The sequence below is a fragment of the Acipenser ruthenus genome, chromosome 33 (assembly GCF_902713425.1).
Source record: "Acipenser ruthenus chromosome 33, fAciRut3.2 maternal haplotype, whole genome shotgun sequence".
Classification (NCBI taxonomy): Eukaryota; Metazoa; Chordata; class Actinopteri; order Acipenseriformes; family Acipenseridae; genus Acipenser; species Acipenser ruthenus.
In genome coordinates, this window is record NC_081221.1 from 4,169,071 (window position 1) to 4,187,183 (window position 18,113).

General features: G+C 38.8%; 1 protein-coding gene across 1 annotated transcript in view; it reads right to left on the minus strand.

The window, feature by feature from the left end:
- Positions 1–990: 990 nt before the first annotated feature.
- The window catches only part of itga3b (integrin, alpha 3b), a 52,457-nt gene continuing 35,334 nt past the window's right edge, over positions 991–18,113 (minus strand). Inside the window, exons 8-26 of the mRNA XM_034055790.3 lie at positions 17,801–17,889; positions 17,396–17,532; positions 17,103–17,186; positions 15,336–15,403; positions 14,939–15,078; positions 14,703–14,849; positions 14,161–14,261; positions 13,749–13,914; positions 13,464–13,538; positions 13,177–13,256; positions 12,549–12,626; positions 11,639–11,741; positions 10,670–10,846; positions 8,494–8,604; positions 8,265–8,378; positions 7,673–7,771; positions 6,288–6,413; positions 5,607–5,763; positions 991–4,589 (exon numbers count right to left, since the gene is read on the minus strand). Of these exons, the coding sequence (XP_033911681.3) occupies positions 5,653–5,763; positions 6,288–6,413; positions 7,673–7,771; positions 8,265–8,378; positions 8,494–8,604; positions 10,670–10,846; positions 11,639–11,741; positions 12,549–12,626; positions 13,177–13,256; positions 13,464–13,538; positions 13,749–13,914; positions 14,161–14,261; positions 14,703–14,849; positions 14,939–15,078; positions 15,336–15,403; positions 17,103–17,186; positions 17,396–17,532; positions 17,801–17,889 (2,006 nt within the window). The 3' untranslated portion in view covers positions 991–4,589; positions 5,607–5,652. The remainder of the gene's footprint in view (positions 4,590–5,606; positions 5,764–6,287; positions 6,414–7,672; positions 7,772–8,264; positions 8,379–8,493; positions 8,605–10,669; positions 10,847–11,638; positions 11,742–12,548; positions 12,627–13,176; positions 13,257–13,463; positions 13,539–13,748; positions 13,915–14,160; positions 14,262–14,702; positions 14,850–14,938; positions 15,079–15,335; positions 15,404–17,102; positions 17,187–17,395; positions 17,533–17,800; positions 17,890–18,113) is intronic.

The following is an 18,113-nucleotide window of genomic DNA, read 5'->3' on the forward strand; positions in this document are numbered from 1 at the left end:
ATGGGCATATGCAAAATAATAACAACATTCACACAAGTCCATAATGTTTTTCTTTATTTATCCTTCCACCATGCAGTAAATTCACCTCCTTTTCAGCATGTACAGCATTAGGATTCAAACTCAACCTCACACGCACTCTAGAGCATAAGAGTGTATGTGAGGCCCTAATGCCTGCTGCCATTGAAGCCGTAATATTTGTTATAACCATCCCCTTAATTACTTAATTGAAGCAATTACAAAACTATTCAGGTAATCGTTTGTTAATTATTTAATTAATAACCATAGAGCAGTGGTTTTCAACTCTGGCCCTGGGGACCCACTGTCTGCTTTTTTGAATTCCAACTAAGCTCTCAATTACTTAACTAGTCCCTAAGTTTCAAATGGACTCAGTCTGGTTCGTTTTATTAAAAACAATGTATCAATGTGCTTGCTGTTCACACTTATCTGTGAGCAAAGGGACAGAGTTCTTGCTTTCCATTTTTTTCAGGACCAAGTTCGTTTGTGTGCACACTGCAGTTTGCAAGTGCACTCAGCTCGTTTATATGGTGTGTGAACTGGATGTTTGCAATATCCTGCAAGGCATATTGAAAGAGAGCAGCTATTGATGTATTGCTCCGGTTTTAATATAGCATGTTTGATTCTTACATTATTGCTGTGGAAGAAAGCACTGGGGGAGCACTTTGATAATTAAATGAATACATTTTGTGAATGCCTACTGTAGGAGAATGCAATTTACGCGATTCAGCATGGTTCTTCTAATATTGGCATTAAATAAAGTAAGAAAAAGACTGAATATTAAAAGACTATTTTTGTGTTTTGCCCTAGAAGAGTTTTGCACCCCTGTCCTAATTCCTGCTGCACAGTGAATGTATAGTATGGGTCAAAGTGAAAAAAGTGTAGAAACTAATAAATATACAGCATAATTATACGGGTTTTGGGAAAGATAATGTGTTGTAAGCTTATGATGGAATGATCAATAAACAAGAAGGATGGATTTGTTAAAAATACTTTAATAACATGTGTCAAACACAAATGTCAACAAAAAAAATACTTGCAATTTCTGTTGTATTTATCTTTAATATAAAAAGCAGAGGTGAACATGTATTTAATATATACTTTACAATAATAATTGTCCATTCTTGTACAATTACATACATCTGTGAAAACAGTACAATAAAATTAACACCCCCGCGTCCTTAAAAATTGTATTTGTTGAACCACTATTATTTTACAAATTCTAGCACAGGAATTTAGCCGAAGGAAGCGTGTTTTAAAGTATCTGGTGCTGCAATATATTTTAATCAAACAGGACCACTGGTGTTTTGTAGGAGGTTTCTTTACAAAAATGTGATTGAAAGACCTTCTGCAAACAGTGGGTTATGCGACCTCTGCAGGACATAGCTGGAATAACACCCTTGAAAGATTTTTTAACTAGTTAATTTTTTTTATTTATTTCTTAGCAGACACCCTTATCCAGGGCGACTTACAATTGTTAGTCTTTTTTTTTTTTTTATAAAAAAGCATTACATTTCTAATGCATCTGTCAACCATATTTTCTGCTTGCTCGGGTTGGATCCATATTCTACATCTGTTTCGGGAAAATATGGCTTTATTATTATTATTATTATTTATTTCTTAGCAGACACCCTTATCCAGGGCAACATACAACTGTTACAAGATATCATATTATTTTTACATACAATTACCCATTTATACAGTGGGTTTTTACTGGAGCAATCTAGTTAAAATACCTTGCTCAAGGGTACAGCAGCAGTGTCCCCCACCTGGGATTGAACCCACGACCCTCCGGTCAAGAGTTCAGAGCCCTAACCACTACTCCACACTGCTGCCCATTGCTGTATATATGCATAGCCTGCAGATCTTGAAATCTGGGCAGATTTGAACAGGAAGGTGCCACTAGGATGCAAATTAGGTCCCACAACACATCTGACTATCCTGGAAGATGCTGTGATTAACTAACTTTTTGATTAGTATATATTTATATACTTATTTGAGAAAATGTATTTCAGAGGTTGAATACAGAGCAAGGATCCCACCAGTTAAAAAGTATGCCGTCCTGATCACCTAATTATATATCAGTGCTGGACGCAATGAAACGTTGTATTCTGAACATTTATCGCACCAGGAAACCTTGCTTCCTTTTGCCAAAACCCTGATAAATAATGCTATAAAGTCCAGTGTAACACCTGCATCGTAGCCACAGAAAAGATTTAGTTAAGTCCAGTAGGCATTGATTCTATATGAACGGTAACAACTCACAGAACGGTACTGCATGTTAGGAGCAACACAGCATACTGTTTTTATTTTGCACATCTGCGGATGTATACATTGGTTTGAAATAAATAAGAATATCCTTTGATTTTAGCCTGTTCCAGTATAGAAAGCAAGCCAGCAGTTTAACTGTTCTGGGGTTTCATTAAAGTACCAATATCAAAAACAATACAGATCATTGTATTTGCTTATTCATCTCGTATATGTGTTAGAGCAGGGGTGTCAAACTCAGTTCCTGGAGGGCCGCAGTGTCTTCTGGCTTTTGTTCCACCCGAGCTCTCAATTACTTAATTGGTCTAATTATTGGATTAACTGGACACATTTAACACTTCTCTTCAGGCCTCAAAATGTTTCATAGGTAGTGTACCTTGAATCAAGTTCATTTTTAAAACCATCAACTGTAAAAGGCCTTATATGTCAAATTCAGCAAATAATTATTATTTTATTTATTTAGCAGACATCTTTATCCAAAGCAACTTACAGAGACTAGGGTGTGTGAACTACGCATCAGCTGCAGAGTCACTTACAACTACGTCTCACCCGAAAGACGGCGCACAGGGAGGTTAAGTGACTTGCTCAGGGTCACACAATGAGTCAGTGGCTAAGGTGGGATTTGAACTGGGGACCTCCTGGTTACAAGCCCTTTTCTTTAACCACTGGACCACACAGCCTCCATAATGAGATTACTTATGTTAATTGAGAGCTTAAATTGGAATGAAAACCAGAAGAACCTGCTGCCCTCGAGGACTGGAGTTTGACACCCCTGTGTTAGATATTTTAGGGTGTCTCCCATACTTTTATATTGCATGGTTATACACATGTTAAAGTAGGCATGTATTGTTATTGCTCTTAGAAAAAAAGATGATCGCAGGGCCACAATTAAAACTAAATGTCAATCACCAGCGGTTTTATTTATTTAGTTAATTTTTTTTTTGTAAGAGCATCCCAAATTACAGAAGACTAAAGCTCATGATAGAAAACAGGGAGGTGATAAGTAATTAATACAGAAAAGTAGGTGTTAATGCTAATGTGCCGCATAACGTTCAGTTCAAACTAAAATATAATGTAATGGCGACTGTTTATTCACCCTTCTGTTCAGACCTTGCTGAATATGGTAGATGAACTGTACAGACACGTTGCGCTTACATCACTCTAACTAGGTTAGTCTTACCTGGAGCAGTTGTATACATGACAAGCTCTGTTATAGCAAAACAGAAAAAAACAAGGCTGACCTGCGGATACTGGTTGCCATGGCCAATTGCCATAGCAACGAGCAAGAGGCTCAATTGTACTTGCATGTAAAACGCAAAACATGTTGGTTAGACTAATACTTTGAAAACACTAAGATACCAAATAGAGCATTGTTAAGGAGTACATATTTGTTGCTATATCAATTTTGTACCTAAAAGCACACTTTTATGTCCACTGTCAGTCATTCATCTGGGAACACATATTTATTTTGGGTGCTGTAATTACTATTTTCTTTTTTGGAGCCTGACAACCATCACCATAAACCAATGATAGATTACAGAGTCTGCCAAGAACAAAGAAAATCCATAGGCCTGTGTTACATATTGGTACTCAGTTGTACTCAGTAATAAAGGAGAGGTGGATAATTGTTTCAATTAAATATCTTTTTCACTGTCTGTTCATCTTCAGTAAATGTATGTTAGTTATGCTCAGTTTCTGAACGGTAGCAAACACATTTTCAGAATATACTTGAATATTAGATTTGGGGAGGGGGGTATTCTAAAATCCAAAACAAACCTGTCTATTTAAAAAATATATGGGTTTACATACTGTAAATGTAATATTTAGTAGTCCATAGTCACTTTTCTCAAAATATTTTAATCTATTTGGTTTCCTGTCAGGTTGCAAAGTTTTAACAAAACAGAACACGTTAATATTGCACTAGAGGACAGCATATCTGATGAAGCAAATTAATTATTATTATTAATTATTATTATTTTTTTTTTATTTTATTTTTTAACATGAATGCGATTCGCTTAGTCCTTTGTTATGCCACAAACGCCCCAATGTGAATGTGTGGCTTCTAGCTCTGCCCAGCTCTTGTGATTGGTGTAGCCCCCCAATGATGAGTCCTGCAGCAGAGGGGCGGAGCCTAGGGGTCAGTTGTAATAATGGTGCATTTCTGTCCAGTTTGTTACCCATTCTTTTTTATTTGGGCTCTTGGTTAGGAAGCCTTCGTTGAACTGGTAGCGTTCTTCTTTACGTATTTTCACTGCATGGTACTTTGGCATTATCCTGTAAAAGCTTGTTCTTTTAAAGAAGCCACACTGCAATGTAAAGACAAGAAGAGAAGCCATTAGCAACATGGAAAGATGGCATGTGAGCTGCTTAAAGTAGTTATTCCTTAATAAAACCCTTTAGCAGCAGCTATATACAAACCCTTACCCAATGGTATCCAGTGGCAATGCAAGAGTCATAAATTATTTTTACCCCAGTTTTCTCCCCAATTTGGAATGCCCGGTTATCATTTGTATCCCGGCTCACCGATGCAACTCCAGCGCTGACTCTGGAAACGACGGCAGACACACGCGTCCTCCGAAACGTGTCCCGCCAAGCTGTCTTTTTTCACACTGAACCATAGTGCCGGAGGACAACACAGATCTGAGTGGCTTCCTGCCGACCTGAGCCCTCCCCACCCGGGCGGCGCTCGGCCAGTTGTGCGCCGCCCCCTGGGAACTCCCGGCCATGATCGGCGAGGGCATAACCTGGTCTCGAACCAGCGATCTCCAGGTTATAGGGCGCATCCTGCACTCCACACGGAGCACCTTTACTGGATGCGCCACTCGGGAGCCCACATACCAGTTTTTAATTTACACAGTAGGCTATTAACACTGTAATACAGGCATTAGTTAAGTTAAGTTTTCTCTAGTAAATATAATTTATTGGTAATAGTAGTAACAATCATCAAAATTAGTAGAGGATTAAAAAAAAATATTAGCAGCTAGGTATTTGAAGTGTTATAGAAAAACTAAAAAAAAAAAGAGAAACTAAAGAGGTAAAGTCAGTTACTCCATTATCTAGCACACACAGGAAGTGAGCCTGTCACAGGACCAAGAGAAGAGGGTTATCTAAAGGTTAGACAGCAGGAGGACACTAAAGACAACGGAAAAGGAGCATCAGAAGCAGTTCATTATGAAAGAGGAAGAAAAGCAGCTGGTTATTTCTAACAGTTAAAGACGGTCATAGCAAAATGGGCATCTGACCATCCAGAAAAGGAAAAAAGGACTTGTGAAGAAAACAGATCCCTGGTTCTCTTTTGATGGCAGTGCCCAAGGCATTATTACCAATGAACCCCAGTGAAATGTGCCTGTGACCCCGAAGGGCCCCTTCTCAGTAGTCCTCAGTCAGCCTCTCTGTCTCAGAGGGCTGGATCTTCATCTCCGCTTTCTGACCCTTGGCCTCGTACATTTCCCTCCTGCTGGCCCGCTTGAAGAAGCCACACTGAGGGGGAATCAGGGGAGGCAGGTTAACCACTGCAGCACTATACTGTACCGATACTGAGACCCAGGCAAGCCTCTGGGATGCCGTACCCCACACCTCTACATTGTGTTACACATCAAACTATATCGAAGAATTGAATTGGCTGAAACACCATTACTGTCATCTAAAATGTGGCAAGATGAAAAACAAAAAATTACAAGGCACTGAAAACGATTGTTCATACCCACTAAGACTACTGTATAGCTGTATTACACCAAATCAGAGAGTTCTAAAGAATTGTCTTGAACTGTACTGCTGCATGTATGTGTGTAGTTCTTCAAAATGTTAGTCAGCAATTGTGCTACCTACATTCATTCTATTGATTTTTTTTTTTTTTTTTTAGAACACACATACAGCATATTCAACATTACCATCAAATTCCACTAGATGTCAGCATACATTGTGAAATACAAAATACTGCATTTCAACCTGGAAGAATACAAGAGTCGTCTCAGGCTTGTATGAGTAAAGCTAAAAGCCTCTACCTTCCACAGCAGCAGTATGATTAACCCCAGTAGCAGAATTCCTGCAACCACAGCCACAATGATAATCCAGAGTGCAATATCCTGAGGAGCCTCCTCTAGGATTTCAGAGTCCACTTCCAGGATGATCTAAGGGGAGACAGAGCAAAGATACAGCTCAACTAACATGTGGAACATCAGTGTTCTCCCCCTGAAGTAGGCATTACCATCACAGTCTCCTGAACAGAAGCCAAGGCTGCTTTATGAAGGACATGATTGAAAACCCTGCTGTGCTACAAGCCCCTCCCACCCTTGAAACCAACCTGCCTGCTTATATAATGCACTACCCCCACAAACAAAAAAACAAAAAAAAACAGATAGACTTGGGTGGAAAATGTGTTGTCCGTTGTACCCCCTGTGTTTGCTAAATATTTTGAGGGTCCCTTAATAGGTAATTGTTGCAGCTTAATGAGCAATGATCTCCTCCCCCCAGATATTCCTGTAGAAGGACTGGCTAGGACATCTGTTCTTCTGCAATGGTGACAGCTACCACATTGAGGGGCTGATGTAAGGATAGGCTATGTAAGCTTAAGAGCAACGCAAATTACTCAACACGCACAAATAACGAGCTGCAATCATGACGATGACAGTGGAGAAAGTCAATGCTGTTGGTGTTACCAGGGGGACAGTTAATCAGGTGATGAAAAGGTAAAATTCAGCTGTTAGGTCTAGGATGACCTGCGGAGTGAGACCATCACACTCTCTCCTTGAAGGTTTTCCTGCCTGTCCTTAACAACAGCCAAGTGTCGCCGCATCAGGAAGTGTGCCACCGCAGCCATCCTGAGGTCAATGACAGGTCTCTGAAGGTGTGTGCTTTTATACAGCTCTTAATTACTCGCTTCTACAATGGTTTGCACCTTGTAAGAGGAGGTGTAAAGTTTTTGGAGGGTCAGCAATTGGCCAAGTGCAAAGCAAAATACTTACATCTCATTATAATGTTTGCGCCCGCTTAGTATTCCAGATCCTCGCCCAATTCCATGCTCTTTTCTTCATTTGTATACATTTCAATATCATTTAAATTGATTAATGATGTCAAAGTGCTAATTTGATAGCAGGTGCAGAATGCCACATGAAAACCATTCTTTACATATGCTGCATTTTTAACACGGTTTCCACTGCAAAATGCCGATTTTGGCTGCAATATGGGTGTTTTGCAGCTGCAAATGACGTGTCCTCACAGCAGCCCTTGAATGTCAAAAGCCATTTTTAATTTATTTGAGTATCTAATTCCTATGTTGATGGGGCAGTTTTTTTTGTAATTGTTTATAAATGATCAGCTGTATAACCAAACATTAAGAAAAAAAATCTTCAAAGTTGTTTTTCCGTTTATTTTGAAAGACAGTTCTTACCGGATGCGTTGTCTCTGTCATTTCAATTGTTGGTTTCTTGGTGACCAGTTTCAGCGTGGCTTTGGCCTTCACTGTCACACGGCCTACTTCTGAGTAATCCTTTGGGGAGATAACCAGAAACAACAACTCACTCAACTGTGCCAGGAACAGAATTCACAGAGGAAATCCTGGGTCACTTTCCTTCATTTATTTATTTTTAACATTTTTATGAGATAATATTGTTTAGGAGTCTATGAAATTTTGAAAACACTGCAAATATATCCAGTGCAAGATTCTACCAAGGAAACACTAGCAAGAAACAACTTGGGTGTACGGAACAGCCTTATGAATTAACATTTTAACAATATATCTGATTTATTTTACAGCGTCTGATAACAGTTTCCCAGAACTCATGAGAAAGCAGATTCAGGTTCCCTCAATTTTTGCTAAAGAATGCCCACACAATTTTAAGTTTTACGTAAAGGATGGAAGCCTTCACTAAATGACTATTGTGTGAATCATAAGTACTGTAAAACAAGTGCATAAAACGGAGATGATTAAAATGTTCCCCCTCAAAGAAACTGGCATGGGCTTGTTGCTTGAAAATCCTCACCTCCAGCAGTGTGCTATTCCACACTCGTGCTCGGACGATCACGGTGGCCTTATTGGTCATGTTGAGAAGAGGGCAGCTGAAAGTGATACAGTTTGCTGTTTTTTGAGAACAGTCCTGAATAGAAATGGAAACAGAAACAGGAACTAATTGAAATCTCAGTAGGAAGAGTGGTGCACAAGACACGTGTATATCGCCAGTTTCATGTAAACACCCTCGTACTGTTGCTTACCAGAGACACGGTTATTTTTCCCTTCTTTGACGTCGGCAGAGTTGATCCAGCCTCCAGGCCCTGAGACAAGTCAGCCTCCCGTCTTCTCCTGTGTGATCCTCGACTAGGCAGCTAGACACAAAAGAGAGAGGATTCAGGTTACACAATGCAACCCTTTGCTGCTGAACATGGCTCATTAGAAAAAAAAGACAGCAACTCCATAATTCAAACGTTTAGCTATGACACCATCAGTTAATGAATTCTAGAATTCACGAGGAAAACGGTTCCCTGAAAGAGAAGACGACCACCAACCAATACTTTTGGGATATGCCTGCCACAGGTCAGGTATTCACCGAGCATTTTATGCCAATAGGCCCCTCTGTGGAGTGACGCCCTCAGTCCCACCTCATCGAGGTAATAAATAGTCACTACACGGAGAACTCATTCTCTTTTACATCGAACCCGCGAATGCGAGTGATGCAACCTCACAAGGTTTGGTGGTCGTCCTCTCTTTCAGGGAACCGAAGTTACATCCATAACCTTTCCCTTTCAATTTGAAGACGACCACCAACCAATAATTTTGGGAAAGTATACCAAAGCCGTTGAGAGGGAGTATGAGCGGACAGCATTATTATTATTTATTTCTTAGCAGACTTTAATAACATGTGTCAAACACAAATGTCAACAAAAAAAAAAATACTTGCAATTTCTGTTGTATTTATCTTTAATATAAAAAGCAGAGGTGAACATGTATTTAATATATACTTCACAATAATAATTGTCCATTCTTGTACAATTACATACATCTGTGAAAACAGTACAATAAAATTAACACCCCCGCGTCCTTAAAAATTGTATTTGTTGAATCACTATTATTTTACAAATTCTAGCACAGGAATTTAGCCGAAGGAAGCGTGTTTTAAAGTATCTGGTGCTGCAATATATTTTAATCAAACAGGACCACTGGTGTTTTGTATGAGGTTTCTTTACAAAAATGTGATTCAAAGACCTTCTGGAAACAGTGGGTTATGCGACCTCTGCAGGACATAGCTGGAATAACACCCTTGAAAGATTTTTTAACTAGTTTATTTTTTTTATTTATTTCTTAGCAGACACCCTTATAAAAAAGCATTACATTTGTAATGCATCTGTCAACCACATTTTCTGCTTGCTCGGGTTGGATCCATATTCTACATCTGTTTTGGGAAAATATGGCTTTTTTATTATTATTTATTTCTTAGCAGACGCCCTTATCCAGGGCGACTTACAATTGTTACAAGATATCACATTATTTTTTACATACAGTTACCCATTTATATAGTTGGTTTTTTTACTGGAGCAATCTAGGTAAAGTACCTTGTGCTCAAGGGTAAAGCAGCATTGTCCCCCACCTGGGATTGAACCCATGACCCTCCGGTCAAGAATCCAGAGCCCTAACCACTACTCCACACTGCTGCCTAGAGTTTAGCTCCTATATAAATTGACATGGGGTAGCTCTGTAAAGGGCAAGGGTCTTTTATATAGCACCCTTCACACCAAGGCATCCCAGAGCGCTGTACAAATTTAAAAACAAAATAAAATAGCTCATGTATACAATACACTCCAGTTACAACCAATTATTTAAAAGCACATTTAAAAAAGTATGGTTTTCAATTTAGATTTAAAAGAATCCAGAGTTCCACAACTGAGGAGCACAACAGCAAAAACCTCCGGCTCCAGCTGTTTTATGATGACTTTTTGGAAGAATTAAAAGTTCTTCATTTTCTGATCTCAAAGAACGACTAGGAGCAGACGGAGTTAGTATTTCTTGGAGATAGGATAGCCCTAATCCATGAAGGGCCTTATAAGTTATTACAGCAACTTTCAAATCAATTTGGTAGCTTACTGGTAACCAATGGAAGGACCTAAGCACTAGGGTGATGTGTTGAGAACGATGAGTATGAGAAAGCAGCCTGGCAGCTGCGTTCTGAACAAGCTTAAACCTTCTGAGTTCAGTAGCAGGTATACAGCAACAAACAAAGAATTGCAATAACATTTGTTTCAAGTCCATTGTGTATTGTGAGACCGTTTTGGTGCAATTTTGTTGTTCAACCTTTTGAGCCATAAGTATTCTTTCTTGGATAGGGATAACTAGTGTAGTTGTAGATACAGTAGACAAGCAATGACGAGACACCAGGACAGGCTGCTATACACTCACTGTAAGATTGAGAGGATTGACGATGTCTCCTTTTGGAACACAGTGGCTCTCTGCTGTTCCCTTTGTCACAATCTCAGTCAAGTACAGCAGCCACTTGCCATTGGAGACTTCATAGGGCCAATCAAACACCACTGCTAAGGTAGCCATACTGCCCAGGGGCTCCCCTTTTACTGCAACCTTTGGGAAAAAAAAGCAGGAGAACAAAATAATGAATTAGTACATTTTTTAAAGGAGGTAATGAATGAGAGGACTACTGCAATCAGATTTAATTATGTGTCATAGATTTGGAATCATGCATCAACTATTGCTTTTGATGAAACACAATTAAAAGGGTCTTTGTATCCTAAAACTGACGTGACGACCACATGGGCCATTCTGGAGACGAGCGCAACTCCAATTTCCCACTTATAGTCATACATCCTTCCAGAACAAATTAAACCCCTGTGTCAGATCAGTGCCACCCATGGTAGCTCTTCTTTACTTCAACTTTTGTATAGGAATCTGCTGAACTTTTACACTTCCATTACCTTCCAAAATCTGCAACGCTGAAAAGCACCAGACCCCTGAATGCTCCACAATTACTCTAACACAGACTGCCAAAATACTGTATCAAATGGAAGTTTTAACAAAACAGGAAATGTTTTTAAATTGGGGCTCTGCTTCTAATGAGATGAACATTTTACAAAATGAATGGCTGCCTACCAACAACAAAGTACAGATTAAGCATTGATTTATGTTCAGTTATGTGTACTTGATGTCAGTAAACACTTTGCTATGATAGTATTTTTTTTTCTTTTACATACTTTTGTGTTCTAGAGGGCTAGGTAAAAACATCTTAGAAGACAACTTCTGATTGGTCTGCAGTAAGACAGAATGGACCGATAGGGGATCTGCTCCATAACATTAAATTGCCATAGTATTAACAGATTTAATTATCATTTTTACATCACATCAAAAGTTAAGACTCACATTAAAGGTGTACTCCACTGGGCTTCCAACATCTTCTGCTTTTTTCATGGCAGATTCACCCATCACTGACCCACTGAAATAGGTTAGCTGTCTTCCATTGTCCCTGTACCGCAATGCAAACAGAGGGTTGCATTTCTAATTTTCTAAATTAGAGATTTAAGTAAAAATCTCCGCGATTTAAACTGGCAGCATGTTGAACAGAAATAGTCAAGTGGTTCCCAAAGTCTGAGCAGATAAAAGTGTTAATTAGTTGTCAGTGTCAAGGAAAAGGTGGTCACAATTCTGACATCATCGAAAGAAATATCTCATCAAATTGGACGATCAGTTCTCAAGACAAAGCTAAAAATGTCTTGTTTTGCATCACCTATAATTTTGGGATTGCGACACAGAGCCATGTCCAACATACATAATTTAGATATTTTATTTAACATCATGTAATCAAAATAACTAAAAAATGATATTGCAAAAGTCTACCGGAAGCCATAATAGTGCAATCGGCAACCTCTTTAATCGGGACGCTTCAGGAGACGTAAAAATATCCTGAATAAGCTGCTGTCCCAATTAAACAACATGCATTTGAGAGGACATGCGCAAGAGAGAAGTATTTTTACTGTTTTTTTTTATTTCTAAATGAAAAGAAAAATAATTAAAATCACATCACATTATGAATAAAATGTTAAATACATAATTTAAAATACATGTCTATTGTTGTTTTATTCCTAAACAAAATGTCGTATGTAATTCAATATGTTAATGTAACGTTATTCGACATTATGAAGAAAAATGTGTTAATTCTATAGGATGATGCAAAACCATAGCTGTATATATGGGTGCCGAAAGAAGAGAAAGATAAATAACTAAATAAACGTACTAACCAAAACTAAAATGTTATCTGACTGTGAATACTCACACGGAGAAGGAGGCTTGCACTGAGTACTGTATTTGCAATACGGCAGGCACTGGATTCAGATCATCCTGTTCGCTCTGCCTGTAGGATACAAGACAGGAGACACCTGTCAACATCAGCACATGAAATCTATCGGAATAAAATATCCCTTTACTTCAAATCAGACAGCCTTTGTTTTTCCCTAGACCCTATTAGGGAAACAGTTCCAATTGCATATGAAGGATAAAGTATACCAGCTAATATATAGCCCATATTGAAAATGCTAATGTTGTGGGTGTTTAATCTGTAACATGTGTCGACTATCATAAAAACACCATTTAAAAAAAGAAAAAAATGACTTCTTTCATTTCTGTTTTTTTTTTTTTTTCATTTATAGCAGAGCTTAAATAAATCATTTATAACCACTAGCTTTTACAGTCGAAGCAGCAGCAGAGCCCTGTCTGGCTCTCTGAGTAATGTGTAGTAATTTCAAGGATGGAGGAGGCTGGTGTCCCTGCAGCTGAAACTACTTTTGGGAAATGGAAACAAACATGGTCTGTTTTCTGTAAATTGTACAGAAGGTCAAACTATAGAAGAATCTAGTAAAGGAATAACATTTGAGTATAAACTTGATCTGGATTGTGAGACTCACGTGGAGAGCTGGAGCTCTACTTCAATCTCTTGCGTGTTGAGGGTGATTCCAGAGGCTTCAAAAATTAGCCGGATTGTTTCCTGGAAAAGAAACACAGTGGCAAGTAAGTGGACCTGAAACATCAGTCAAAGTCTTCAGACAGTAATGCCTTGAGCATGCAGCAACAATTTAAAATGCCTAACATCAATAACATATCTAGAGAACAATGTTTAAAATAGTGAGCTCATGGTAGCTGTGTGATAATATAAATTTAGGATAGCTCCTACTGGAATCTGCCAATGCTGTACCTCTTGTTCGCTTTTGAATGGGTTTCCTAGTTCACAGATCACCGTCTCGTCAGCATGACACTCAATGTTGTTATCCTGCAAATACAAGTGAAGCAGCCTTGTCATTAATCTATACAGTTATTTCCAGGATTGAATGCAATCCAACCTTTTTAAGGAGAATTTATGTGTTATTTGCAGGTAACGCATCATAAAACTGTAATTCCCCTAACAAAGGTGCACAGTATATTAGGCTTATAGTATTCTATATAGTATCACCCTTCAGTAATAGGAGACGAGGCTACTTACAGATCGGACCCCTGAATACTGCAGCGCTGTGGGGAGGGTGATGTTGAGGATGGCTTGGTGGGCGTCCTCAGCTTCACGAGTATTAGTGCGCAGATTCGTCACGTTCACAACGAGAAGGAGCTTCTTCACATCAGGGCTGTACTGCAGGACTTGCTTCCCAGCCTTGCTACTCAGAGGGGACAACAAGAAAGGAGAGAGGAAAACTCTTTAGTACATGTAGGAACAAGAATGAACATTTTTCAGAAACTTTCTTATGAATAATTTAAGGCCTAAAAGCTCATACATCAGGAATGCTTCTCTTAAACACTCAACAAACCACACTGCATGGGAGTCATAGGAGACACAGCGATTGGTTCCAAAGGCTGCTGGGATTCATGGATCAACTGTGCATTTCAACTCAAACAAAGCATACCTGGGCAGCTGTTCTTCAGGGGCAAAGGAGGCGAAGGCTGCAGTCATTTGTAGATTACTCCTGCACCTGTTGTCTTCCCCACATTTCTTATGGAAGTGAATCTGAAAGAAAACACAATGATTTTATCCCACATTTCATTAGCTTTTAAGAATCTAAGCTGGTGTAGCTGTCAGTTTCATGACATCTTTGCGAATTCAGATTTTGCCTGCTGGCAAGCACACAAATGCTAACTTACCACAGTACTATGATAAATTACAAGAGTGCTTGATTCACACCATTGTGTTACCAATGTAATACCAGTCAAATGCATGCATTATTTCAAACAATCAATCATAAATTTTGAGGTATTAAAAAAAACAAACAAACAAAAAAAAAACTATTAATAGATAATACTGTACTTTCACAGAGTTGGCCAAATTATCATTCTCTCCCCCATGTTGTAGCTGCCCTTGCTCTACCATTGCCTCATCCTACAGGACAGTTGAGTTATAGTGCCAAAATCAATTTGTAAGAAAGCACTCTTGAGTCACCATCTCATCTACCTCTTGGGTGTCTTGGTGGTTTTGCTCTTCACTTAACACTGGAAAGGCATCCAAGCTCTGAATGTCCCTGCGTGTCCTTGCATTCTTCTCATAGATGGAATAGTTCAACGTAAACTTAATTGGGTGCAACTTGTCTTGAATATTATCCTGTAAGGGGGAAACCAAAGAACTCATGAGGCAGACTAATAAGAGTGTCAAATTCAACCGTTTATAGAAAAACTGACAACGCTACTTACTGTCAGTATGAGCTTGAAAGTCTGGCATTTGGTCTCTGGCATGGAGAAGTAGCCTTCATAGACAGATGGAGAACTGGACTTGAGAAACTTCACTCGAGGAGAGCGCCGGTCTGCATCTGCTTCCAGTCTGTACTTAAGAGCTGCAGAATTGAAGACATTGTTTCCAGTATTCTTCTACAGACTACTTTACAATGACAATTATCATTAGATAGATAGATAGATAGATAGATAGATAGATAGATAGATAGATAGATAGATAGATAGATAGAGCATGCTTTGTGGTTTTCTTTTTAGTCCAAGCTAAATACATGAAATACATAAATAAATCAGTTTTCAGTAAACCTTATCAATATAACGATCAAAATAGAACATTAAAGTTACATTTGAATGTACTCACTGATGTTCTTTTTAAAGTTTGTGTTTCCATTGCTGAGAATATAGGAGAAACACAGCTTCACCTTAATACTGTAAACCAATAATAAAAAATTAGAACAAACACGGAATTTGTCTTGCCCTATATAAAACAAAACAAAAAAATGCATCATTTGTCCACCAGGTGGCATGTGTTCAAGAAAAGGCCTCTGTTGAACTTTTGGCTGTATGTGTGTTTCCTGTCATTTTTTTTTAGTATTATACAATAACTCCTGAGCGTTTAATCCTTTTTTTTTTTTTGGGGGGGGGGGGGGGGGGGTACTATTGTTATTACCAAGGTTGCCAACCATCCATAAATTTACAGACAGTCAGTAAAAAAAAAAAAAAAAGTCAGATTTTAACACGGTCTGTAAACTCGTAGATAACAAAAAAAGTCAGCGATTTCAAAATAAGATGGTATACTTTGCATTGCTTTGCGACGTTCCCAATCAGCTTGAATGACATTTACCTTATGTCATGGCAGTGAAAAGTATCAAACAAAGAATGACAATAGTACCCCCCGCCCAAAAAAAAAGGATTAAACGCTCAGGAGTTATTGTATAAGGGCAGCAGTGTGGCGTAGTGGTTAGGGCTCTGGACTCTTGACCGGAGGGTTGTGGGTTCAATCCCTGGTATGGGACACTGCTGCTGTACCCTTGAGCAAGGTACTTTACCTAGATTGCTCCAGTAAAAACCCAACTGTATAAATGGGTAATTGTATATAAAAATAATGTGTAACAATTGTAAGTCGCCCTGGATAAGGGCGTCTGCTAAGAAATAAATAATAATAATAATAATAATAATAATAATAATAATAATTAACAACACTGTGCTAAAGTAAGTATGCGTTAAAGTAGCCAAAACACAGCGGGAGATGTTGTCCAGCTTGCAATGCTTTTCCCACAGATTGTTCTTGGAAATATGCAGGGCAGCCTAGAAATGGAATTTCTGCAGTACAATGTGACTGACTTGACTGATCTATGACGGGATCTGGCGGCTGATGAATACTGGCACAAAATTGCGGAGAGACACATTTTTCTACACTTGCCAAGTTTGTCATAAATACGTTAGCTTTGCCACACAGTACTGCAGAAATAGAACAAGTTTTTCTCAGACGTAAAAACAGACATAAAAAATCAACTGTCTATAGACATTCTGGATCGAATTCTGACTATCAAGACTTCTGTTAAAAACAGCACCAGATTCAGACCAAGGAAGCAAATGATCCAGTCTGCAAATGTGTCCATGTACGACCATAAGAAGTAAATGAGGCCTAAAGAAATTTAATTAGATAAAATAGCCTGTTTTATAATGTATTTTATTGTTTCATATTTTTAAAATGATGTCAGTAAAAATAATAGTGTCAGTAAAAAAAAGGCCACTGTATATCTCTATGTCAGTAAAAACTAAATTGCAAGGTTGACAACCCTGTTATGAACAGAAATATAGTTCAAAGTTGTGTTTTGTGGCTTTGGGCAATTTTTAAGGAAACTAAATAATTCTTTCTTTCTGTTTTATCAACCTGCAAAAGTTCCGATAAGGATAACACGGAAAATATGCCTCAAACAGGTTTGCTTACATTTGGCTATACTAGTGTAGGCCATATGTACTGTATAAGTACCAGAGAGACTGGTACACATTACTGAAAGGCAGGCAGAACCAAGGCTGAAAAAGGATGAGGCCTATATCTCAATATTATTTTGGCATTTAAAGCTTATTTCTGTTTAGTCGCAGTGAATGTCCTTGTACTAACCAGGAGTCATCAGTGCAGTTGGCAGGATCCACGATACTTGGGCTCACATTGAATGTTTTGGAGAGCTGGATAACTGGGCGAGCTCTGAGAAAGAAATGTTCAAAAGATGAATTACCACCCAAATGAAGTAGCATAAATGCGCGCCAGACATTATGTAACTGACCTTGACACATTTTTCCCGGAGACGTGATCTACATTGGTAGCGTGTTCAATAACTTCTCGTTATTCATGCATATTCCAGATAATTCAATGTTATATTGTTCTGTGTTTCCTTAAGGCCTGTGTACCCTTACCTGAGTAGTGCAATCTTATCATCCAAGCTGCCCACAAGCATATCCGGGTAAGAATTATCATCAACATCTAGGCCTCCGTTGATGGCGTATCCAAACATCTTGATGCCGCTAGCGCCAATCTCATTGCCGTCAATCACCTGCCGAACACACGTTCAAGTGTAAGAATCGTCCTACACACTCTGAAATTAGTTTGTAGTTGCCATCTAGTAGTGTGATTTACAAGGGCTGCACAACAATCAGGTTTTTTTTTTTTTTTTTTACACAATTTTCATGCAAAACCAGGTTTAATTTAAACAAAAAAAATGGATTCGGGGTGGTGGAAAAAAATAAATAAAATAAGAACCACTTTTACAAGTGCATACTTCAGCCTGAAATGTAGCCATGTTTGACTGGAGAGAGGCCTACCTGACTGGGTTCTTTGGAAAGTCCCTCTGTGCTGCTGCGGTAAAGGAACACCTTGCCAGATCCATCAAAGGGAGCGCCGATGGCAATGTCTGAAATAAGAAGCAGTGATATGAGAGACCCACAGAGCCATCCAACCTGGGGCTGCATCCCTTCAAACAGCCAGGAAACCTCCAGGCCACGGCTCACATTTCCAAGGAACCACATGAAACCAGGGTGGGTTTTAGTGTGGGGTTGTGGGGTCAGAATATCTGCAGTATATTATGTTCTTTTTTCAGTTTTTAATTTACTTTATTATGAATTATTTTTGCACTGT